Raw genomic sequence first — 24,687 nt, 5'->3', positions numbered from 1 at the left:
CAGCCCGCAGGCAAATGCAGCTTCCACAGCACGGAGATGTACAGGTAGCTGTGTGGAATTGGTGGTGGGAAGAAGGATGGTCTGGGGAACTGGGCCTCTGCTGTCACATGTTTTAAAGATATGTGGGTGAACGGACACCATGGATGGTGTGAAGGGTTGGAAATGTGAGTGCTGTGAATGTGTGCTGAAAGACTCAAGGGAATGTTTTCCTCCATTCCCTGACCTGTTCCTATCTCTAGGATGAAGCAATGTGTGGTTCTTCTTTCTAAATTAATTTTCTAGAAGATGTGTATTCCAGCTGCATGGAGAACTCTGGGGACTTCTTGCGATAGTGTTTGCATGTCATCATAATTGTGTCACTTCTAAGCCTAATTTTGTACTTGTGACAGATGCCACATGGGAAGTGCAAGCTGTGTATTCAGTGCCTCTAAACAAGGTTGTTTATTATCTACTCTGAGTTACATAACCGAGAAGAGAGTTGTGAGCTCTTAAATTCTGCTGGTGCTAATTTTGTCTCCTTTTTCTGATGATCTGAAAAAGATTCTTTCATGTTTATAGGTGAAAGGAGAGAGATTTCCATCGACATGTTTCTTGAAAATGTCTCTGTAATAAATGCTTTTTCTTGTCCCATGCCTTGGGTGGGAAGTCAAATATTATCCATAGTAAGGAGATACTGTCTGAGCAACTTTCCTCTTGGGGGAGTCTCTCTAAATTCTGCAGATGTGTGCTAAGCATGGGAGCAGTGAAGGGTTAGGAGGGAGTGTTGGGGGTGAGTGGTGTATGAGGAGGTCCTGGTGGAGACATGGCATGGGTTTTGTTGATCCTCAGGGCTTTTTCTGGTGTTCTAAAATGAGCCAGGAGGAGTCTTATGGTGTTCAATGGTGTGGTTTGGACTGAAATGGCCTAGTTTGGGTTCCATATTGCTTTGCATCTTGAGAGGAGTCCATGTGCTGGGGAATGGGGTTGTCACCTCTGAGGTGATACGTGGATGCGTGGGTCTTTGACAGAGCTGGTAAAAATATATGTCATATATAACATTTCCCATTTGTTCAAATAACTGGGAGGAACCCAATAACTTAAGTTGTGATGCCTGGGATCTGAGGAGCTGTGCACACAAACTCTATTCTAATGATGTCTGTATGCAAAATTTACTTCCATGTTATGGTTGGACAGAGGGAAGAAGTCTGTCTGTCCAGAGACAGGGCCGGTGCTGGATTTCACTGGGATCTAGTTCAAAATGAATGAATGAATTGTGTCCAGTTCTGTTTGTCCTAGCAGTCAGCTGAGGCCCAGGTTTGTGTTTCCAAGCTTTTCCTTTCTCTTACTGTGCCAGGAATTGACAGTCTGGGCCAATGTAGTGAGCTCCTGTGTGAGGCCTCCTGTGTATTAGTTACAGTCCAGTTTGCTGTGTTGTGTAGGGACTGCAAATGACCCAATCTGCATTGTGAGGCCATGATTGATTCTCTTCTGGTGTTTCCCATTCCTGGCTGGGTTCATGAAGATTTTGTCTGTTTGGTTTGGTTTGGGTTGCTTGTTTTTTTGTTGGTACTTTGGTCAAGCAGTAAAGCTGATGCTCATTGTGCCTGGCAATCCTGCAAACTCCAAAACATAAAATTAGCCAGCATGGAGAGTATCTCTGATCCATCCCATGCAGCTGTACATGTATTAATGGAATCCTGGAAACAGAGAACAAGAGAATGGTTTTGTTGCAATGGACCTTAAAGATCCCCTGGTTCAGCCTCCTCTGCCATGGGCAGGGACATCTTCCAGCAGGGCAGGTTGCTCAGAGCCCCACCCAGCCTGACCTTGAATATTGCATTCAAGAAACACAACTTCATAAACGGATGTTTCCCAAGGGGCTGGTTTTCTCTGAGGCCAACATGGAACCAAAATGTTGGTGTATGTTGATGTTGGAACTAAAGGCTGTGAATGTAGCATGAGGAGAGTGAGAGCTCAGTTCTGTGCCAGGAAAATCAATGACTCAGTGTGGGTTTGGTTGGGAAATGATTTGATTTCATGCTTGGTGCCAAAGGCAGTGCCATTGCTGTTCTGCTCCTGGTTTCTCTGTCATGAAAGACAATGACAGTCCTCCAACAATAACACTTTCCATGGTAACTGCTCCTGTAGAACCTTAATTCTTGTCTAGAACTGCCAATGAATTCTGTGTGAAAACTCCATTATCTGTCTGTAGCTCGATGCCATAATTTGATGCAGAATTTCCTCAGAGTTGTAATTACCCTTTCTTTCAGGCCTTTGTTTCTAGGAAGGTTGCAGCTCATTTTCACAATTCTGGTCAGTACTTTTAAATATGAAACAGTGACTGATGTATTTCAGCACATCCTTACTTCAGCCACTGAAGACTGAACGGTGTGTGGGGAATAGGAGGCAGAAGGAATAAGAGAATCTGTTTCAATTTGTCAGCAGATTTACCTTGAGAAAGAGGCTGATGAGAAGCTGTTTGAAATGATGGTCTCCTAACTGTGCAAGGTGAGCAGGCCATGCAGTAGAAAAAGTTCCTGAGCTGAGGACAGATTCTTCAAATGAACCCCCCTATCCTGCTGTTCTGTGTGAGTCTTTATGGTCAAAGATGCAGCTGGAGACCTGAGTGACTTCCAGGTGCCCTCAGGGATGAATTTTAGGGCCTGCAATAGAGGTCTAGAAGACTTCACTGTGAGCATCTCTGACTACTTGTACTCATCTAATGCTTACCTTGTGTGATTCATGTTTTGGGTTTTTCTGTGGGTTTTTTGCTTCATTTTGTTTTTCCTTGATTTACTCAGTATGTGGGTATATTTTGAATTATCAAAAAGCTATCTTTTATGAACAACATATGGTGTGTTAGTGTCCCTTGCTCTTGTTCCAGTGGGAGTCCCTTGCTCTGCTTCCAGTGGAAGGCATGAGATATGAGAGAGACTTTGTGTTCTGTTCTTATTGGAAGAAATAGATGTAAATATGACTTTAGTAGATGTTGCATCTCTGTGGAACACAGAATGTGATAAAGATGGGGAGGAGATTCTCTTGAAGCCAATGGTTTGATGAGCCATTCTTTGTTGAGTGACTGCTGATCTTTTAGTGTGGTTGTTTATCATTCCTGTGCTCTAGAATCATTCAGTTCCTGATCATAATGGTGGTGAGCAGACAATTGTACCTCCCTTGTGGGTGTGGCTGAAGTGCATTATCATCTCCTGATCGATTTGACTCATGAGGAGATGGGCACAAGCAAAACCTTCCAGTGGCATGGCGTGGAAGACAAAGCAGACAGGGGAGCTCAGTGTGTGAGGCTGGAGAAGAACTTGGTCATTCCCTTGCTTGTCACATGTCATAGCTAACACCAGCCTGTGCCTGATGGAGTGCTGTGAGATTTGAGTTGCTTCTGTAGAGCAAGGGAGGCCTACAAAATGTTCTTGCTTCTGTACATTTCCATATGTTTGTAATTCTTGCAGTGTTTGTTGTCATGAGCTTGTGCTCAGCGTGTCTGACCTTATGTGGAAGGTCTCCTCTGTCCCAGCTGCCCGAGTGCAGCTGCAGTTCCCACACACACCTGTGATGTTTCCAGCTGTGCAGAGGAAGGGTTTCATGAGCACTCCTGCTGTGCTCACCCAGGAACACTTTGTCTGTGTTGTAAAATGCAGAAGCATGTCGGCTGCAGCTGTCAAAGTGCAGAGCGGCCACCCAGCCCAGCCAAGACTTCCATGAGCAGACCAGGGGCCAGTGGGAGAACGTGTGCAGTGTCCCCCAGGCCATCACCCAGAGGAACATGTTGGGCAATCACCTGGAGGCTGTTAAAGGGCTGAGGAACAGGCTGGAGAGTCACCTCCAAAGAGTCACAGACAGTGGCTCAATGTCCCGGTGGAAAGCAGTGACTTGTGCTGTCCCTGAAGGGTCCTGACTGGACCCAGTTCTGTTCATGCCTTCATGGACAGTGCATTGAGTGCACCTTCAGCCCATGTGCAGCTGGCACCAATTGGAGCTGATTCCGGGAGGGCAGAGCTGCCACTGAGGGATAGGCTGGGGAAGAGGCCCCTTGCAACCATCATGAAGTGGAACAAAGTGCATGGTCCTGCAGCTGTGGTGGGGCAATCCCCAGTTTAAAGAGAGGGTCAGGGATATGGAAGAGCTTTGCAGAGAAGCACTTTGGGTCATTGGTGGGTGATAAGATGGCATGTGAGCTGCCAATGGGCACCTGCTGCTCAAATGGTGTCCTGCACTGCATGACAAACACTCTGCCCAACACGTCAAGGGTGTTCCTTCCCCCCCTCCAAACTCTTTTTGTGAGAGCGTAGACTGCATTCAGATCTTGGGCCAATATCCCAGATGGACATGTTAGAGTCACCAGAAGGATCATATTATTAGCCTGAGGGTTGGTATATGTCTGCAGTGCCGAAAGAATGAAGGATTTGATGTCTTCAAGCATAGAGAATGACAGCTCTGTGTAGACTTTTGAAAATATTTCACTCTTTCAGTATATGAATAAACTTATAGAAACATCTGGCGAGTATTTTTGATGAGGGCTAGTGGTCATAGTTCAGCAGACTATTGTTTTTCACTAAATGACGGGAGGTTTTGATTAGGAGAAATCTTTTTAGTGTGGGTTGTATGAAAATGGAAGATATTGCCCAGAGAAGTTTTGGATTTGCCTCCAGCATTTCAGTCTACCTGAAAGTATTCCTGTTCATGGCAGAGTTTTGGATTAAATTACCATTAATAAAAATTTCAGATGGAAACTGAGAATATTGTTTGGCTCTATGAAGGACTGAGTATTTCATTGCATTTTCCATTGCTCAGATATGGATGAATGAAAGAACTCAGATGAAGCAACTTTGATGAGTCAGTAAGAAAACAGTAAATGTGATTCTGCTATCTTGGCATAGGAGTTGTTTAAATTGCTTTAGGCTGGTCTATAGCTGAAACTAGTTCAACCCAGGTAATGAAAGCACATTTCAAGTCAAGTACGAAAACGTTATTTAAGTTTTTTCTATATTATCATTTATTGCTGGTGTAAATGGGCTGTGATTTTATTAAGAGGAGCTCAATTCCATTCTTTACTGACCTGCCATGAATATTTGCTTCTTACTGTTGAATGTGACCCGAGAAAATGCTCTAAAATCACCCGGCACTTCTATCTCTGATAGAAGGCCTTGGTGTCGAATTAAGGAAGAGCTTCTGCTCTTGCTGTCGGCGGTGGCGGCGGAGCCCGGGCCCGGTGCCGCCGCCGAGCCCCGCCCAAGCCGGGCCCCCTTGAGCGCGGCCGTCCGGCGGCTGCAGTGGCGCGGCGGCGCCTCCGGGTGCCGCTGTTGGCCGCCGCCGAGCGGCGCTGGAGCCGCCGCCGCCGCCGCCGCAGCGTCCTGCCCCCGCAGGCTGCTCGCTCGCCCGGCGCCGGCCGCAGCGGCAGCGGCACCGCCACCGGCAGCAGCGGCGGCGGCGGCGAGAGGCGGGGAGAGGCGGCCCGAGCGGGCTGGCTGCGCTGCGGCGGCCCCTGCGCTGCGTGGCGAGAGCGGCTGCAAGGGAAGCGGGGCAGCGGCGGGAGGCAGGAGCGCGGCGAGCGCCGGCGGCAGAGAATGGCGGTGAGGCGGCGGCAGAGGCGCGGGCCGGGCGGCGGGCGAGCGCTGCTGGCCGCGGTGCTGCTGTGCGTGTGGGGCCGGGCGGCGGCCGAGCGGCTCCGCTACGCCATCCCCGAGGAGCTGGGCAGAGGCTCGCTCGTGGGGCCGCTGGCGCGGGACCTGGGGCTCAGCGCGGACGAGCTGCCGGCGCGCAAGCTGCGCCTGAGCGAGGAGAAGCAATACTTCACGGTGAGTGAGGAGAACGGGAACCTGTACGTGAACGAGAGGCTGGACCGGGAGGAGATGTGCGGCGAGTCAGCGACCTGCTCCGTCAGCTTCGAGGCACTGGTACACAACCCGCTGAACGTTTTCCAAGTAGAGGTGGCGATCGAGGATGTGAACGACAACTCCCCGACCTTCAGTAAGACTGCTCTGGAGCTCGAGATCGGTGAATGGATCCTTCCTGGTGCTCGTTTTCCGCTGGAGATGGCCCGGGATGAGGACGCAGGAAGCAACTCGCTGCTGACTTACCAGCTCACCAGCAACCCGTTCTTCTCTTTGGCCGTGAGAGAAAACCCCGACGGAAGGAATCAGCCGGAATTAGTGCTGGACAGGACTCTGGACCGGGAGAAGCAGAACTTCTTTGAACTGGTCCTGACGGCAGTGGATGGCGGGGAGCCCGCGAGATCCGGTACTGTCCAAGTTCGCGCAAACATTACTGATGCAAATGACAACCCGCCCGTGTTCAGCAAAAGAGTCTATGAGCAGAGAGTAGCAGAGAATCTTTTAGTGGGGTCTCTGGTGCTGAGGGTACAGGCGACAGATGCAGATACGGGCTCCAATGGGCGGGTCTCCTATGCATTCAGCAACGTCCCGGACAGCATCCGTGCTTTGTTCACTCTAGACAGCAACAGCGGTGAGGTCAGAACAGCAGGTACCCTTGATTTCGAGGAGAAGAATAAATACATCTTCAACCTGGAGGCGACGGACGGTGGCGGTTTAACTGCTCACTGCAAGGTTCAAATCGATATCACGGACGAGAACGACAACGCCCCTGAAGTCACGATACTCTCGCTGTCGAGTCCTGTGCCCGAGGATGCCCCAACTGGCACCGTGGTGGCCGTGTTGAAAGTGCGCGACAGAGACTCGGGCGAGAATGGTCAGGTGTCATGCGAGCTGTCGGGAGAGGCGCCGCTGTCGATCGTGGCGTCGTCGGGCGGCTCGTACAAGGTGGTGACGGCGGGCGCGCTGGACCGAGAGCAGGCGTCCGAGCACCGCGTGACGGTGGTGGCCCGGGACCGGGGCAGGCCGGCGCTGTGGAGCAGCGCGGAGCTGGTGCTGGAGGTGTCGGACGTGAACGACAACGCGCCGGTGTTCGAGGAGGCGGCGTACAGCGCGTACGTGGCGGAGAACAACGCGGCGGGCGCGCTGGTGCTGCGCGTGCAGGCGCGGGACGCGGACGCGGGCGCCAACGGGCGCGTGAGCTACTGGCTGGCGGGCGGCAGCGCGGGCGCGGCGGGCGCGGCGCCGCTCGTGTCGGTGGAGGCGCGGAGCGGCGCGCTGTACGCGCAGCGCTCCTTGGACTACGAGCAGTGCCGCGAGTTCACGCTGGCGGTGCGGGCGCAGGACGGCGGCTCGCCGGCGCGCAGCTCCACGGCCACGGTGCGCGTCTTCGTGCTGGACCGCAACGACAACGCGCCCCGGGTGCTGTGGCCCGCGGCGGCGGCGGCGGCGGGCGAGGCGGCGGCAGGGGCGCCGCCTCCTTTCGAGGTGGTGCCGCGTTCAGCCGAGGCCGGCTACCTGGTGGCCAAGGTGGTGGCGGTGGACGCGGACGCGGGGCGCAACGCGTGGCTGTCGTACGAGCTGGTGCAGGCGTCGGAGCCGGCGCTGTTCCGCGTGGGGCTGCACAGCGGCGAGGTGCGCACGGCGCGGGCCGTGTCCGAGCGGGACGCGGCCAAGCAGCGAGTGGTGGCCGTGGTGAAGGACCACGGGCAGCCGGCGCTGTCGGCCACGGCCACGCTGCACGTGGTGCTGGCCGAGAGCTTGCAGGAGGCGCTGCCGGAGCTGAGCGAGCGGGCGGCGGGCGCCGAGGCGGCGGCGGCGGCGGCCGAGCTGCAGTTCTACCTGGTGCTGGCGCTGGCGCTGCTCTCGGCGCTCTTGGTGCTGAGCGTGGCGCTGGCCGTGCTGGCGCGGCTGCGCCGGGCCGGGCCGCCCGCCGTGCTGCGCTGCCTGGGCGCGCAGCGCTTCTCGGTGGCCGGCGCCGCCTTCCCGGCCGACTTCTGCGAGGGCACCTTGCCCTACTCCTACAACCTGTGCGTGGCGGCGCCGGCCCGCGCCGTGCCCGAGGCCGCTTGGCCGCCGCCGCCGGTGCCCGTCCTGTCGGCGGAGGAGCTTCTGGGCGGCGATTCCTGCGAGAAGCCGAGCTTGAACAGCAACGCCCTTACGGGAGAGCCTCCCGCCAATCCCGATGCACCGCAGGTGTGTAATGCTGAGCACTTGTTCTCTTATTGAGGCTTTCGTATCATCTTCCTTTCCCCCTCGTTTTCTCGGCATGTTGTCCATGATAAATCCTCATTAGCGTCCCCATCCAGCCGCGGAAATTTGTGCTCTTTCCTTGGTATCGGCTTCCATTTCAGCCGAGATGTTTTGACTGTAACTCTCTTTTTGACTTGAAGCATTGTTCCCCTGTTTTCTGGGGTTATATTGTTGTGGGATGCACACGCCTGTCTACATGAATTACGGAAATTAATTCAGAAAATGAATTAAAGAAAGGTGTATCCCGCTTCCATGGAAAGCAGGAGGCTAGCAGTAGCACCTGCTTCTTCCTTGGTAACAAAGTGAAATTCAGTGAAAGACGTTTTGTCTTCAAAACTCATGCTCTTTAAATTAAAATGCATTTCCAGCATTGAACTTGGTTTCTTACTGTTTAGGAGACACGCTTATTCTGCGTCATGGAATTGGAGAGAAAAGAAAATCCACAGAGAAATGATGTTGTAGATATTTTCCTGATTTGATTCAGAAAGAGTGAATTTGAAACTTGTCCATAGCTTTCCACAAATATGTTTTTGAATGGTTGAGTTTTTCTCTTTTGTTTAATGGGGGGTTTTTTGCCTATTGGAATCACAAAGGAAAGGTGTGCAGCATGTTGTGTTCTGCATCCTGAGTGAAAGAAAAGAATGTCCCACGATTTGGGGACGGGAGGATAATGCAATAGTGGGCCGTCTTCCTTTTTGCATCCTGGTTGGCAGTTCTCTGGTTTACTCTTCATGATATTTAATTCATACAGAGGTGAAGGTGCAAAAAGGTTTGTTTCAGATATTGAGGTTTAGATTTATTGGAGATGTCGGGGCTTTGGAGAATAGTAGGTTTTTAAACTTCTGATTTTTACAAGGATAGACATCTGAGAGTATCAAGTATCAAGGAGGTCAGCCAAATGACAGATCAGGCACTTGAATCAAACTCATTTGTACATTTTTCATGGGTCAGCAGAGTTTCAATTAGGCAGCTATACTTTTCTTCTACCGTTCTACAAACTTTCCTTGGTAATGTTGTACCAATCTGATTAAAAAATCCTTTTCCTGATATACTGTCTTAGTGCACTTCAATGCTTTGCAGGTTGATTCTTGATAAATTCTTTTCCTTGTGGCTATACAATTACTTGATGCGGTGTAAATAGTAAGGAAACACTAAATTTAGCAGACGATCTTGATTCCGTCAAGTTTTCCTTTGAGAATATTAGCTACATCTTTATTTCTACCTGTAACAATCATATGACAATTAGCTCCCTGAGTTCAAGAACCATGCAATTGTTATCGTCCCGCTTATGTTAATGAGCCTGATAGCTCAGGCTATCGGTGTGTGTGGGCGTGTATCTAATGTTTTCAACCTCGGACCCCGTTGCTGAAGAGGTTTTTGAACAAAGAGGGTAAAACTAATGGTAATCTAGAGCTTGAAATGGGGAAAAATATGCTTTAATATACATATATTGCCATTAGTAAGTTATTAGTACCTCCTGAAACAGCATGCCCACGGAATGCCTCGACATTCCTCCCGATGGTGATCCCCTGAAAGACCAAGGCAGAGATCGGCTGGAGAAAAGGCGGTGCAGCAGGTCACCGCTGCACGGGAAAATTGTCTCCGTGGCAAATGTCCATTCCCCGCGAGCTGCCCGTGGGCAGAGCGGGCAGCGCTCGGCGGCGCCCGGTGCCTGCAGTGCCGGGAGGAGGCTGCGGGCGCCGCTGCTGACCGAGAGGAGCGAGAGGAGCTCGGAGCGCCGCAGCCCCGCCCGCTGCGGATCCGCTCGATCGCTCGCTCGCCGGATTCGTGGCCCGGCGGGAGGACGGTCAGTGATCATTCCCGCGGTACGGAACCGTGCTGCAGCGAGCGGAGGGACTGCCGGCGGCGGAGCGGCCGGGGCAGCGAGCTGGGGAAGGACAGTGAGGCAGATCGGCGGTCTGCGGTGGGGCTCTGCTCGGGGTGTTGGCGTGCTGCGGCCGAGATGTGCGCGGCGGGGAGGCGCTGGGGCCGGCGGCAGCGAGCTCTGCTCTGGGCCGTGCTGCTGGCGGCGTGGGAGGCGGCGTGGGGGCAGCTGCGCTACTCCGTGCCCGAGGAGATGCCCAAGGGCTCGTTCGTGGGCGACGTGGCCAAGGACCTGGGGCTGCGGCTGCAGGAGCTCAGCGATCGCGGCGTCCGTGTGGTCTCCGAAGGTAGGACGCAGTATTTCGCTGTGCACGGGAAGACGGGACATTTAGTGACGGCGGAGAGGATCGACAGAGAGCAGCTGTGCGAACGTGTGCAGCAATGCGTGCTGCGCTGTGAGCTGATAGTGGAGGGGGAAATGAAGTTTTATGAAATAGAAGTGGAAATCACAGACATTAACGACAACGCTCCGAGCTTTAAGAAAATTGAGCTGGAAGAGAGAATAAGTGAGACAACAGCCCCGGGGTCGCGGTTTCCCTTACCGGAGGGTAACGACCCCGATTTTGAACGGAATTCCCTGCAGAGCTACGAGCTGAGCGGCGACGAGCACTTCTCGCTGGCCGTGCAGGCGGGCCCTGGCGGCGATCAGCGTCCCGAGCTGGTGCTGGCGAAGGCGCTGGACCGGGAGGAGGCGGCGTTTCACGAGCTGGTGCTGAGGGCGATGGACGGCGGCGATCCGGCACGGACGGGCACGGCTCGGATCCGCGTGACGGTGCTGGACGCGAACGACAACGCGCCCGTGTTCAGCCAGGCGGAGTACACGGTGCGTGTGCCCGAGGACGTGCCCGTGGGCTCTGTCCTCGTCACTGTCATGGCCACGGATGCCGATGAAGGGCTGTACGGACACGTGACATACTCATTTAAGAAAATCACAGAGAAAGCCTCGAAAATATTCTACTTAGACTCAGAGACTGGAGCGATCACGCTACTGCAAAGCATGGACTATGAAGACGGCGACTCTTACGACCTGGAGGTGCAGGCACGGGATGATGGTGGCCTGTCTGACACGACAAAAGTCCAGATCACTGTCACAGACGTAAACGATAACGCCCCCGAGATTTCGGTGAGGTCAGCACTCAGTGAGATTTCTGAGGATGCCCCGTCGGGGACCGTGGTAGCCTTGTTGCACATTCAGGACCGTGACTCGGGGACTAATAGCGAATTGCGCTGCTCGCTGGACGGGGATGTCCCATTCCGGCTGCAGAGCTCTCACGGCAGCTACTACCGTGTGGTGACAGCGAGAGAGCTGGACCGAGAGCAGGTGTCGGAGTACAACGTGACGGTGCGAGCGGCCGACGGCGGGTCGCCGGCGCTGCAGAGCAGCGCGGTGCTGGCGCTGCGGGTGCTGGACGTGAACGACAACGCGCCGGTGTTCGCGGAGGAGCGCTACAGTGCGCGGCTGGCGGAGAACAACGCGGCGGGCGCGCTGGTGCTGAGGGTGCGCGCCACGGACGCGGACTGGGGGCAGAACGCGCGCGTGCGCTACCGGCTGGCGGAGGGGCGGGTGCGGGGCGCGCCGCTGTCGTCGTTCGTGTCGGTGCAGGCGGAGACGGGCGCGCTGTACGCGCTGCGCTCCTTCGACTACGAGCAGCTGCGCGAGCTGCAGCTGTGGGTGCGTGCGGAGGACGGCGGCGCGCCGGCGCTGGGCAGCAACGTGTCGGTGCGGCTGCAGATCGTGGACGAGAACGACAACGCGCCGCAGGTGCTGTACCCGCCGGCGGCGGCAGCTCTGGGCTCGGGCGCCGCGTGGTCGGGCGTGGAGCTGGCGCCGCGCTGGTCGGAGGCCGGCGCGCTGGTGGCCAAGGTGGTGGCGGTGGACGCGGACGCGGGGCAGAACGCGTGGCTGTCCTACGAGCTGGCCAAGGCCACGGAGCCGGGGCTGTTCCGCGTGGGGCTGCACAGCGGCGAGGTGCGCACGGCGCGCTCGCCGCTGGCCCGCGACGCGGCGCGCCACAGCCTGGTGGTGCTGGTGAAGGACCACGGGCGGCCGGCGCTGTCGGCCACGGCCACGCTGAGCGTGGTGCTGGCCGAGAGCGTGGCCGAGCTGCTGGCCGAGCTGGGCAGCGCGGCCGACGAGGCGGCGGCGCCGGGCGAGCCGGCCGCCAGCCTGACGCGCTGGCTCGTGCTGGCCGTGGCCGCCGTGTCGTGCCTCTTCGTGGCCTTCCTGCTGCTGCTGCTGGCGCTGCGCCTGCGGCGCTGGCGCCGCCAGCAGCTGCTGCCGGCGGACAGCGGCGCCCTGCGCGGCGTGCCCGTGTCGCACTTCGTGGGCATCGACGGCGTGCGCGCCTTCCTCCAGTCCTACTCGCACGAGGTGTCGCTCACGGCCGACTCGCGCAAGAGCCAGCTGCGCTTCTCGGCCGGCAGCTGCTGCGACACCCTCCCGGCCCGGCCGCCGCCCGACGAGCCCGCGCCGCTGCTCGGGGACCAGGATCCCGCCGGCGCCCTCCCCGCCGATCCCGCCCCACCCTCGGTGAGTTTCGGTCTCCAGATTTTTTCCACGACTCTTCTCCTATTGCTCCCCTGCCCTTTCCGCGCCTTGTTGTCTGGCTTCCATCGTGCATTTTACTTAAAAGCACGGTAAAGTTTCCTTCAGTGAAGTTCTGAATGCTTGATCCGTTGCCGTTGTCATGTGAACATTGAGTGTGTCCTCATCCTTCCAGTCGGTGAAGAAGGAAGGAGGGAGAAGGCTGCTGCTGGCAGGGTGTTCATTAATTCGGGGGTTCGTGTGTTGATCAGATTCCAGGTGTTGTTCCCCTATGTCAGCTGTGCTCTGTAGAATCTGTGTTGCTGCTTGCATTAGATCTGGTGAAGAGATGTATTAGGTTTTTAAGAAATACAACTTTTTAGGAGGTTAACATATCTTCCTAAGAGCACACATCTTTTTATAGGTTGAATGTTTTTTGAACAAGATGCTGATGGCTTTTTGTGGAACCTCTCTGTGCATTGTTCTCAGTCTTTATCACTGTCCCTGATACATAGTGGAGGTCAGCAGGAAGTGTTTGTGTCATCCATACTTTGATCTTTGTCCTCAGCAAAGGATTGGACCGGTCCACAAGTGGTTCTTGATGATGTAATTCTGCTTGTTACGAAGATGAAGGATCCTCTTGCAGTCGTGATTCTTTTGAAAAGCCTGTAGGTGTTGCATGTGGAGGAGGAAATGGCAGAATTGCTTTGTTTTTTTCTTATTTTTAATCTAGAGTCATATCAGATGGAGTTGGATGAGCCTTGGCTAGAAAATATTTAGCATGTCAAGAGAATTGCCTGGATGGGAAGGGAGAGATTCAAGGTGCAGTGGGAGGTATAAAGTGGACATAATTCCCCCTCGGCTGAAACACATTGACTCAGTGTACCTTGGAAGACGGCCTGACTTTTATTTGAGACCTATGAAGTCTCTTCACAGGACTTCAGCCCGCAGGCAAATGCAGCTTCCACAGCACAGAGATGTACAGGTAGCTGTGTGGAATTAGTGGTGGGAAGAAGGATGGTCTGGGGAACTGGGCCTCTGCAGTCACATGTTTTAAAGATATGTGGGTGAAAGGACACCATGGATGGTGTGAAGGGTTGGAAATGTGAGTGCTGTGAGCCGTGCATGAATGTGTGCTGAAAGACTCAAGGGAATGTTTTCCTCCATTCCCTGACCCGTTCCTATCTCTAGGATGAAGCAATGTGTGCTTCTTCTTCCTAAATTAATTGTCTAGAAGATGTGAATTCCAGCTGCATGGAGATCCCTGGGAACTTCTTTTTATAGTGTTTGCATGTCATCATATTTGTGTTACTTCTAAGCTTAATTTTGTACTTGTGACAGATGCCATATGGGAAGTGCAAGCTGTGTATTTAGTGCCTATAGAAAACATCATTAATTATCAACCCGTTCATGATACAACCCAGGAGCGAGTTTTGAGCTCTTCAGTTCTGGTGGTGTTAACTTTGTCTCCTTCTGATGATCTGAAGATGGTTCTTTCATGTTTATAGGTGAAAGGAGAGAGATTTCCATCGACATGTTTCTTGAAAATGTCTCTGTAATAAATGCTTTTTCTTGTCCCATGGCTAGGGTGGGAGGTCAAATATTATCCATAGTAAGGAGATACTGTCTGAGCAACTTTCCTCTTGGGGGAGTCTCTCTAAATTCTGCAGATCTGTGGTAAGCATGGGAGCAGTGTAGGGTTAGGAGGGAGTGTTGGGGGTGAGTGGTGTATGAGGAGGTCTTGGTGGAGACATGGCATGGGTTTTGTTGATCCTCAGGGCTTTTTCTGGTATTCTGAAATGAGCCAGGAGGAGTCTTATTGTGTTCAATGGTGTGGTTTGGACTGAAATGGCCTAGTTTGGGTTCCATATTGCTTTCCATCTTGAGAGGAGTCCATGTGCTGAGGAATGGTGATGTCACCTTTGAGGTGATACTTGGATGTGTGGGTCTTTGACAGAGCTGCTGAAAAGTTCTGGCTTATATAGCATTTTCTACTTGTTGAAATAATTGGATGGTACACAGTAATCTAAGTTGTGGTGCCTAGGATCTGAGAAGCTTTGCACACCACTTCTCTTCCAATGATGTCTGGATGCAAGATTTGTTTCCATGTTATGTTTTGACAGAGGGAAGAAGTCTGTCTGTCCAGACACAGGGCCGGTGCTGGATTTCACTGGGATCTAGTTCAAAATGAATGAATTAATTGTGTCCAGTTCTGTTTGTCCTAGCAGTCAGCTGAGGCCCAGGTTTGTGTTTCCAAGCTTTTCCTTTCTCTTACTGTGCCAGGAATTGACAGTCTGGGCCAATGTAGTGAGCTCCTGTGTGAGGCCTCCTGTGTATTAGTTACAGTCCAGTTTGCTGTGTTGTGTAGGGACTGCAAATGACCCAATCTGCAATGTGAGGCCATGATTGATTCTCTTCTGGTGTTTCCCATTCCTGGCTGGGTTCATGAAGATTTTTAGTCTGTTTGGTTTGGTTTGGGTTACTTGTTTTTTTGTTTGTACTTTGGTCAAGCAGTAAAGCTGATGCTCATTGTGCCTGGCAATCCTGCAAACTCCAAAACATAAAATTATCCAGCATGGAGAGTATCTCTGATCCATCCCATGCAGCTGTACATGTATTCAGATAATCCTAGAAACAGAGAACAAGAGAATGGTTTGTGTTGCAAAGGTCCTTAATGATTCTCTGGTTCAGCCTCCTCTGCCATGGGCAGGGACATCTTCCAGCAGGGCAGGTTGCTCAGAGCCCCACCCAGCCTGACCTTGAATATTTAATTCAAGAAACTCAACTTCATAAATGGATGTTTCCCCAAGGTGCTGGTTTTCTCTGTGGCCAACATGGAGCCAAAATGTTGGCATATGTTGATAGTGGAACTAAAGGCTGTGAATGCAGCATGAGGAGAGTGAGAGCTCAGTTCTGTGCCAGGAAAATCAATGACTCCGTGTGGGTTTGGTTGGGAAATGATTTGATTTCATGCTTGGTGCCAAAGGCAGTGCCATTGCTGTTCTGCTCCTGGTTGCTCTGTCATGAAAGACAATGACAGTCCTCCAACAATAACACTTTCTGTCGTGGTTTGACACGGAAAGATAATTTTTCCCGGAAGGAAGAGGTCAATTTAGATATTGACCAATTGAAAGTAGACACGCCTCTGAGAACACAGAGGGGTTGAAAGCAGAATTCCCAGGGGAACTCGCTCTCTTTGGTTCCGGTCAGCGTGCAGTGCAGACCTTCCCCCCCCCAGCCACGAGCTGGGTGGGGGAGGGGAAGCCCCCATGGCCTGATGGAGGTAACTCCGAAGGGTGGAGGGACTGGAACCGGGCTGGCCCCTGCAGATGGAAGGGTGGAAGAAATCTGGGATGTCTCCATTTCCCCCCCCCAGAGTTCCTCTCCCGAGAGGGAGAGAGAAAGCCGCAAGGAAGGAGGAGCGGGGGGAGCTGCAAGGTGCCCAGTTGTGTGGGAGCTGCTGGATGTCCGGGCATCGAGCCATCCTGGGAGTTCGGACTTTTAACCCTTCCTTGAGAAATGAAAGCTTTGTGAATTTTCCTTTCCCCTCCTCGGTTTGAAAGAGAGGAAGAGGGACACCTTGGACCCTAGGATGGGATGTTGGAAGGAGGAATTCTGGATGGGAGGGGGACAAGGAGTGGCTTTTGGCTGGACTTTTCCGTGTTAGCCACAACCTGAACCAAATCTTCTCCTTCAAGAGGGACTGTGTTTTGGGAGGATGCCAGTGAGTCAAGAGACCTGCTTCAGCTGGGAAAAAGACAAAATTGGAGTGAACGGAGAAAAGGTTAGGGGGTTTGTGGTGGCGCCCCCTTGCCCTGGAAAGGGAAGAGAAGAGAAGAAGATCTCTGTTCTTGAGCCCTTGGCCCCAGGGGAAAATGGGGGGGGACTGTGGTCCCAAACAATGAAAAACTGAACTGTTGTTTTCTCCCCTCTTGCCAGGGCATCCTTGAAAGGAAAAATCCTAAAGGCAGTGACCATCCATGCATTGGTGGTGAGAGCACTGTGCATGGAAAGGAGAAGGGTCACCATGGCAAACTTTTTCTCCGGGCGGTGCCATGTGTGACATGGAAACACAGGATGTGGAGCTGTGTTTCTTGGGGGGGTCTGTGGCACAGGAGAGACTCTGTTCCCTCGATGGACTGAGTATCGATTGCTTGGAGGGTGGAAACCTGATTGGGGTCCAGATTGTGTCTCACTGTGGTTTGTTGGAGTTGGGTGGTGGGGGGGAGGAATGTTTTGCAAGGTTTTCATTTGGATCTTTGTGTGGTTTTTTTTTCCCTTCTTTAGTTTTCTCTTTTCTTTTGTAGTGGTAGTTTAATAAAGTTTTTTTTTCCTGTTATCAAGCTTGGGCCTGCTTTGCTCTATTCTAGATTCCACTTCACAGCATTCCAGGTAGGGATCACATTTTCATGGGGGCACTGGCCTTGTGCCAGTGTCAAACCATGACATTTGGTTCCCTGACCGGGAAAAGATAAGATAAGATCAGATAAGATAAGATAAGATGGTGATAAGGTGAATGCTGTGAAATGGGATCAGGAGGAATAAGAGCAAAGCATGTGTTGGGTTTTGAGATGAATTGGGGTGGAGATTTAGTGTAAATTGCTGTTTTATGTAGAATGTGTTGAATGTAATTTTGATAATGATTTTTTTTTCTTTTGTAGTCTGTGTTCTCAGAGGCGAAGGGTGGAATGTCGTGGTTTGACACGGAAAGATAATTTTTCCCGGAAGGAAGAGGTCAATTTAGATATTGACCAATTGAAAGTAGACACGCCTCTGAGAACACAGAGGGGTTGAAAGCAGAATTCCCAGGGGAACTCGCTCTCTTTGGTTCCGGTCAGCGTGCAGTGCAGACCTTCCCCCCCCAGCCACGAGCTGGGTGGGGGAGGGGAAGCCCCCATGGCCTGATGGAGGTAACTCCGAAGGGTGGAGGGACTGGAACCGGGCTGGCCCCTGCAGATGGAAGGGTGGAAGAAATCTGGGATGTCTCCATTTCCCCCCCCCAGAGTTCCTCTCCCGAGAGGGAGAGAGAAAGCCGCAAGGAAGGAGGAGCGGGGGGAGCTGCAAGGTGCCCAGTTGTGTGGGAGCTGCTGGATGTCCGGGCATCGAGCCATCCTGGGAGTTCGGACTTTTAACCCTTCCTTGAGAAATGAAAGCTTTGTGAATTTTCCTTTCCCCTCCTCGGTTTGAAAGAGAGGAAGAGGGACACCTTGGACCCTAGGATGGGATGTTGGAAGGAGGAATTCTGGATGGGAGGGGGACAAGGAGTGGCTTTTGGCTGGACTTTTCCGTGTTAGCCACAACCTGAACCAAATCTTCTCCTTCAAGAGGGACTGTGTTTTGGGAGGATGCCAGTGAGTCAAGAGACCTGCTTCAGCTGGGAAAAAGACAAAATTGGAGTGAACGGAGAAAAGGTTAGGGGGTTTGTGGTGGCGCCCCCTTGCCCTGGAAAGGGAAGAGAAGAGAAGAAGATCTCTGTTCTTGAGCCCTTGGCCCCAGGGGAAAATGGGGGGGGACTGTGGTCCCAAACAATGAAAAACTGAACTGTTGTTTTCTCCCCTCTTGCCAGGGCATCCTTGAAAGGAAAAATCCTAAAGGCAGTGACCATCCATGCATTGGTGGTGAGAGCACTGTGCATGGAAAGGAGAAGGGTCACCATGGCAAACTTTTTCTCCGGGCGGTGCCATGTGTGACATGGAAACACAGGATGTGGAGCTGTGTTTCTTGGGGGGGTCTGTGGCACAGGAGAGACTCTGTTCCCTCGATGGACTGAGTATCGATTGCTTGGAGGGTGGAAACCTGATTGGGGTCCAGATTGTGTCTCACTGTGGTTTGTTGGAGTTGGGTGGTGGGGGGGAGGAATGTTTTGCAAGGTTTTCATTTGGATCTTTGTGTGGTTTTTTTTTCCCTTCTTTAGTTTTCTCTTTTCTTTTGTAGTGGTAGTTTAATAAAGTTTTTTTTTCCTGTTATCAAGCTTGGGCCTGCTTTGCTCTATTCTAGATTCCACTTCACAGCATTCCAGGTAGGGATCACATTTTCATGGGGGCACTGGCCTTGTGCCAGTGTCAAACCATGACACTTTCCATGGTAACTGCTCCTGTAGAACCTTAATTCATGGATGGACCAGCCAATGAATCCTGTGTGAAACCTCCATTATCCAGCTGTGTCTCTATGCCACAATGTGATACAGAGTTTCCTCAGAGTTGTAATTTCCCTTTCTTTCAGGCCTTTGTTTCTAGGAAGGTTGCAGCTCATTTTCACAATTCTGGTCAGTACTTTTAAATATCAAACAGTGACTGATGTATTTCAGCACATCCTTAATTCAGCCACTTAAGACTGAACGGTGTGTGGGGAATAGGAGGCAGAAGGAATAAGAGAATCTGTTGTAATTTGTCAGCAGATTTACCTTGAGAAAGAGGCTGATGAGAAGCTGTTTGAAATGATGGCTTCCTAACTGTGCAAGGTGAGCAGGCCATGCAGTAGAAAACGTTACTGAGCTGAGGACAGATTCTTCAAATGAACCCCCTTGTCCTGCTGTTCTGTGTGAGTCTTTAGAGTCAAAGTTGCAATTTGAGACCTGAGTGACTTCCAGGTGCCCTCAGGGATGAATTTTAGGGCCTGCTAGGAAAGTCTAGAAGACTTCACTGTGGGCATCTTTGGCTACTTGTTCTCTTCTATCGCTTCCTTACCTTATCTGATTAATATTTTGGGGGTTTCTGTGTTTCTTTTTTTTTTTTTTTTCATTTGTTTGTCTTTGATTTATTCAGTGTGATGGTATATTTTGAATTATCAAAAAGCTATCTTTTATGAGCAATATATGGTGTGAATAGTGTCCCATGCTCTTGTCCCAGTAGAAGTCATGAGATATGAGATAGAATTTATGTTCTGTTCTTATTGGAAGAAATGGATGTAAATACGACTTTAGTAGATGTTGCATCTCTGTGGAACACAGAATGTGATAAAGATGGGGAGGAGATTACCTTGAAGCCAATGGTTTGATGAGCCATTCTCCATTGGTGACTGCTGATCTTTTAGTGTGGTTGTTTATCATTCCTGTGCTCTAGAATCGTTCAGTTCCTGATCATAATGGTGGTGAGCAGACAATTGTACCTCCCTTGTGGGTGTGGCTGAAGTGCATTATCATCTCCTGATCGATTTGACTCATGAGAAGATGGGCACAAGCAAAACCTTCCAGTGGCATGGCGTGGAAGACAAAGCAGACAGGGGAGCTCAGTGTGTGAGGCTGGAGAAGAACTCGGTCATTCCCTTGCTTGTCACAGGTCATAGCTAACACCAGCCTGTGCCTGATGGAGTGCTGTGAGATTTGAGTTGCTTCTGTAGAGCAAGGGAGGCCTACAAAATGTTCTTGCATCTGTACATTTCCATATGTTTGTAACTCTTGCGGTGTTTGTTGTAATGAGCTTGTGCTCAGCGTGTCTGACCTTATGTGGAAGGTCTCCTCTGTCCCAGCTGCCCGAGTGCAGCTGCAGTTCCCACACACACCTGTGATGTTTCCAGCTGTACAGAGGAAGGGTTTCATGAGCACTCCTGCTGTGCTCACCCAGGAACACTTTGTCTGTGATGTAAAATGCAGAAGCATGTCGGCTGCAGCTGTCAAAGTGCAGAGCGGCCACCCAGCCCAGCCAAGACTTCCATGAGCAGACCAGGGGCCAGTGGGAGAACGTGTGCAGTGTCCCCCAGGCCATCACCAGAGGAACATGCTGGGCAATCACCTGGAGGCTGTTAAAGGGCTGAGGAACAGGCTGGAGAGTCACCTCCAAAGAGTCACAGACAGTGGCTCAATGTCCCGATGGAAAGCAGTGACTTGTGCTGTCCCTGAAGGGTCCTGACTGGACCCAGTTCTGTTCATGCCTTCATGGACAGTGCATTGAGTGCACCTTCAGCCCATGTGCAGCTGGCACCAATTGGAGCTGATTCCGGGAGGGCAGAGCTGCCACTGAGGGATAGGCTGGAGAAGAGGCCCCTTGCAACCATCATGACGTGGAACAAAGTGCAAGGTCCTGCAGCTGTGGTGGGGCAATCCCCAGTTTAAAGAGAGGGTCAGGGGATATGGAAGAGCTTTGCAGGGAAGCACTTTGGGTCATTGGTGGGTGATAAGATGGGATGTGAGCTGCCAATGGGCACCTGCTGCTCAAATGGTGTCCTGCACTGTATCAAAGCTCTCTGCCCAACACGTCAAGGGGGAACCTTCCCCTCCTCTAAATTCTTTTTGTGAGAGCGTAGACTGCATTCAGATCTTGGGCCAATATCCCAAATGGACACTTTAGATTCCCCAGAAGGATCATGGAAATAGCTTGACTGTTGGAACATCTCTTCAATGGAGAAGGACTGAATAGTTGAGGCCTTCAAGCATAAGAAATGATAACTCTTTGTAGAATTTTGAAAACATTTCTCTCTATATACAAATAAACTCCTAGAAAATATGTGGTGAGCTTTTATTTTGAGGGCCAGTGGTCATAGAACAGCAGACTAATACTTTGCAGTTAATGAAGGGAGGCTTGGATTAGGAGAAATTGTTTCAGTGTGGGTAGTGTGAAAATGGAAGATATTGCCCAGAGAATTTTTGGATATGCCTCCAGTGTTGAAGTCTAGCAGAAAGTGTTCCTGCTCATGGCAAAGGTAGGGATTAAATTCCCATTAATAAAAGTTTAAATTGGAAACTGAGGAGATGGTTTTTCTCTATTAAGCCTCAACGTTGCTTTGCTTTTTCCATTTACAGTTGCTCAGATATGGAGATGCAGATGAAGCAACTTTGATGAGTCAGAAACAAAAGAGTAAATGTGATTCTGCTATCTTGGCATAGGGGTTGCTTACGTTAATATAGGCTCATAGAAATTTCAAATCAATTAATCCCAGATAAGGAAAGGATAGTCCAAGACATGTGATAAATTGTGAAAAAGTTCTGGAAGTGTTTCTTATATAATCATTTATTGCTGGTGTAAATGGGCTGTGATTTTATTAAGAGCAGCTGAATTCCATTCTTTACTGCCCTGCCATGAATATTTGCTTCTGACTGTTGAAGGTGACTCAAAAGAATGCCCTAAAATCACCCGAGATCACATCTGACATAGAAAAGCCTTGGTGTCGAATTAAGGAAGAGCTACTGCTCTTGCTGTCGGCGGTGGCGGCGGAACCCGGGCCCGGTGCCGCCGCCGAGCCCCGCCCAAGCCGGGCCCCCTTGAGCGCGGCCGTCCGGCGGCTGCAGTGGCGCGGCGGCGCCTCCGGGTGCCGCTGTTGGCCGCCGCCGAGCGGCGCTGGAGCCGCCGCCGCCGCCGCCGCAGCGTCCTGCCCCCGCAGGCTGCTCGCTCGCCCGGCGCCGGCCGCAGCGGCAGCGGCACCGCCACCGGCAGCAGCGGCGGCGGCGGCGAGAGGCGGGGAGAGGCGGCCCGAGCGGGCTGGCTGCGCTGCGGCGGCCCCTGCGCTGCGTGGCGAGAGCGGCTGCAAGGGAAGCGGGGCAGCGGCGGGAGGCAGGAGCGCGGCGAGCGCCGGCGGCAGAGAATGGCGGTGAGGCGGCGGCAGAGGCGCGGGCCGGGCGGCGGGCGAGCGCTGCTGGCCGCGGTGCTGCTGTGCGTGTGGGGCCGGGCGGCGGCCGAGCGGCTCCGCTACGCCATCCCCGAGGAGCTGGGCAGAGGCTCGCTCGTGGGGCCGCTGGCGCGGGACCTGGGGCTCAGCGCGGACGAGCTGCCGGCGCGCAAGCTGCGCCTGAGCGAGGAGAAGCAATACTTCACGGTGAATGAGGAGAACGGGAACCTGTACGTGAACGAGAGGCTGGACCGGGAGCAGATGTGCGGCGAGTCGGCGACCTGCTCCGTCAGCTTCGAGGCGCTGGTGCACAACCCGCTGAACATTTTCGAAGTTGAGGTGTCCATCGAGGACGTGAATGACAACTCTCCGACCTTTAGGAAGACTTCTTTGGGCCTCGAGATCGGTGAATGGACGCTGCCTGGTGCTCGTTTTCCTTTGGAGATGGCCAGAGATGCGGACGTAGGAAATAACGCCCTGTTGACTTACCAGCTCAGCAGCAACCCGTCATTCAGTTTATCATTAAAGGAGAACCCCGGTGGAAAAAAGCATCCAGAATTAGTATTGGAGGGAGCGTTGGACCGGGAGAAGCAGAGCTCCTTTGAAATGGTGCTGATGGCGGTGGACGGCGGGGAACCTGCGAGGTCTGGGACTGTCCAAATTCTTATCAACGTGACTGACTTAAATGACAATCCACCCAAGTTCAGTAAAAGCATATACGAGGTGCGAGTGGCAGAGAATTTGCCAGTGGGTTCTGTGGTGCTGCGCGTATGGGCTACGGATGGAGATGCGGGCTCCAACGGGCAAGTTTCCTACTCATTCGGCAACGTCGCTGATGACGTCCTTTTGTTGTTCACTGTCGACAGAGACAGCGGGGAGGTCAGGACGGCGAGCGCCCTCGATTTTGAAGAGAAAAGTAAATATATCTTCGGTCTGGAGGCAAGAGATGGCGGTGGGCTCACTGGTCACTGCGAAGTGCAGATCTACATCACCGACGAGAATGACAACGCGCCGGAGATCACGATTCTATCCCTGTCGAGTCCTGTGCCCGAGGATGCCCCGACTGGCACCGTGGTGGCCCTGCTGAAAGTGCGGGACAGAGACTCCGGCGAGAACGGTCAGGTGTCGTGCGAGCTGTCGGGAGAGGCGCCGCTGTCGATCGTGGCGTCGTCGGGCGGCTCGTACAAGGTGGTGACGGCGGGCGCGCTGGACCGAGAGCAGGCGTCCGAGCACCGCGTGACGGTGGTGGCCCGGGACCGGGGCAGGCCGGCGCTGTGGAGCAGCGCGGAGCTGGTGCTGGAGGTGTCGGACGTGAACGACAACGCGCCGGTGTTCGAGGAGGCGGCGTACAGCGCGTACGTGGCGGAGAACAACGCGGCGGGCGCGCTGGTGCTGCGCGTGCAGGCGCGGGACGCGGACGCGGGCGCCAACGGGCGCGTGAGCTACTGGCTGGCGGGCGGCAGCGCGGGCGCGGCGGGCGCGGCGCCGCTCGTGTCGGTGGAGGCGCGGAGCGGCGCGCTGTACGCGCAGCGCTCCTTGGACTACGAGCAGTGCCGCGAGTTCACGCTGGCGGTGCGGGCACAGGACGGCGGCTCGCCGGCGCGCAGCTCCACGGCCACGGTGCGCGTCTTCGTGCTGGACCGCAACGACAACGCGCCCCGGGTGCTGTGGCCGGCGGCGGCGGCGGCGGGCGAGGCGGCGGCAGGGGCGCCGCCTCCTTTCGAGGTGGTGCCGCGTTCCGCCGAGGCCGGCTACCTGGTGGCCAAGGTGGTGGCGGTGGACGCGGACGCGGGGCGCAACGCGTGGCTGTCCTACGAGCTGGTGCAGGCGTCGGAGCCGGCGCTGTTCCGCGTGGGGCTGCACAGCGGCGAGGTGCGCACGGCGCGGGCCGTGTCCGAGCGGGACGCGGCCAAGCAGCGAGTGGTGGCCGTGGTGAAGGACCACGGGCAGCCGGCGCTGTCGGCCACGGCCACGCTGCACGTGGTGCTGGCCGAGAGCTTGCAGGAGGCGCTGCCGGAGCTGAGCGAGCGGGCGGCGGGCGCCGAGGCGGCGGCGGCGGCGGCCGAGCTGCAGTTCTACCTGGTGCTGGCGCTGGCGCTGCTCTCGGCGCTCTTGGTGCTGAGCGTGGCGCTGGCCGTGCTGGCGCGGCTGCGCCGGGCCGGGCCGCCCGCCGTGCTGCGCTGCCTGGGCGCGCAGCGCTTCTCGGTGGCCGGCGCCGCCTTCCCGGCCGACTTCTGCGAGGGCACCTTGCCCTACTCCTACAACCTGTGCGTGGCGGCGCCGGCCCGCGCCGTGCCCGAGGCCGCTTGGCCGCCGCCGCCGCCGCCGCCGGTGCCCGTCCTGTCGGCGGAGGAGCTTCTGGGCGGCGATTCCTGCGAGAAGCCGATCCTGAGTAGTGCCGCCGTAACAGGAGAGCCACCGGCCGATCTCGACGCCGCTCAGGTCTGTAAAGCAAATTCCTTCCTTCCTCGCCTTTAAATAACGGCCTCCTGATGGCCGCGAGCTCTTGCCGTTTTTTTTCCCTTTGCGTCTGTTAGTGGTTATATTTTATTCCATGATGCCGTGAAATTATGGCTTCTCGTGCTTTTTTTTCGCATCAAGTGTTGTGAACCGGCAGTTGCTGCCTCATCTGCTTTAAGATTATTCGGCTCACTGAGAGGTTCT

At 53.7% G+C, this 24,687-nt stretch overlaps 1 protein-coding gene and 1 long non-coding RNA gene across 22 annotated transcripts in view; both read left to right on the top strand.

Moving 5' to 3' along the window:
- LOC110481538 (protocadherin gamma-C5) overlaps positions 1-24,687 on the top strand; it is a 216,632-nt gene that overhangs the window by 140,367 nt on the left and 51,578 nt on the right. Inside the window, exon 1 of one of the 20 annotated variants that reach the window (XM_085591119.1) lies at positions 5,399-8,018. The exons of 17 other annotated variants lie outside the window; for them this stretch is intronic. In XM_085591119.1, coding sequence (XP_085447245.1) covers positions 5,559-8,018 — 2,460 coding nt within the window. In that variant the 5' untranslated portion in view covers positions 5,399-5,558. Of the gene's footprint in view, positions 1-5,398; positions 8,019-10,005; positions 12,490-21,838; positions 24,466-24,687 lie in introns of those variants that run through there. 2 more of the 20 variants (XM_085591124.1, XM_085591115.1) reach the window with 2 other exon arrangements.
- Positions 15,676-18,453, top strand: LOC146766121 (uncharacterized). 2 transcript variants are annotated; one of them, XR_014958266.1, is made up of 3 exons: positions 15,676-16,267; positions 16,423-17,393; positions 18,050-18,453. It is a non-coding gene; the product is annotated as an uncharacterized LOC146766121 (long non-coding RNA). The 2 variants fall into 2 exon arrangements; XR_014958265.1 differs by having other exon boundaries at positions 16,423-17,894.

Source organism: Lonchura striata, chromosome 13, assembly GCF_050655825.1.
Source record: "Lonchura striata isolate lonStrDom1 chromosome 13, ASM5065582v1, whole genome shotgun sequence".
NCBI classification, from domain to species: domain Eukaryota; kingdom Metazoa; phylum Chordata; class Aves; order Passeriformes; family Estrildidae; genus Lonchura; species Lonchura striata.
Note: the sequence above shows the minus strand (reverse complement) of the source record. Positions and strands in the feature narration are given on the sequence as shown.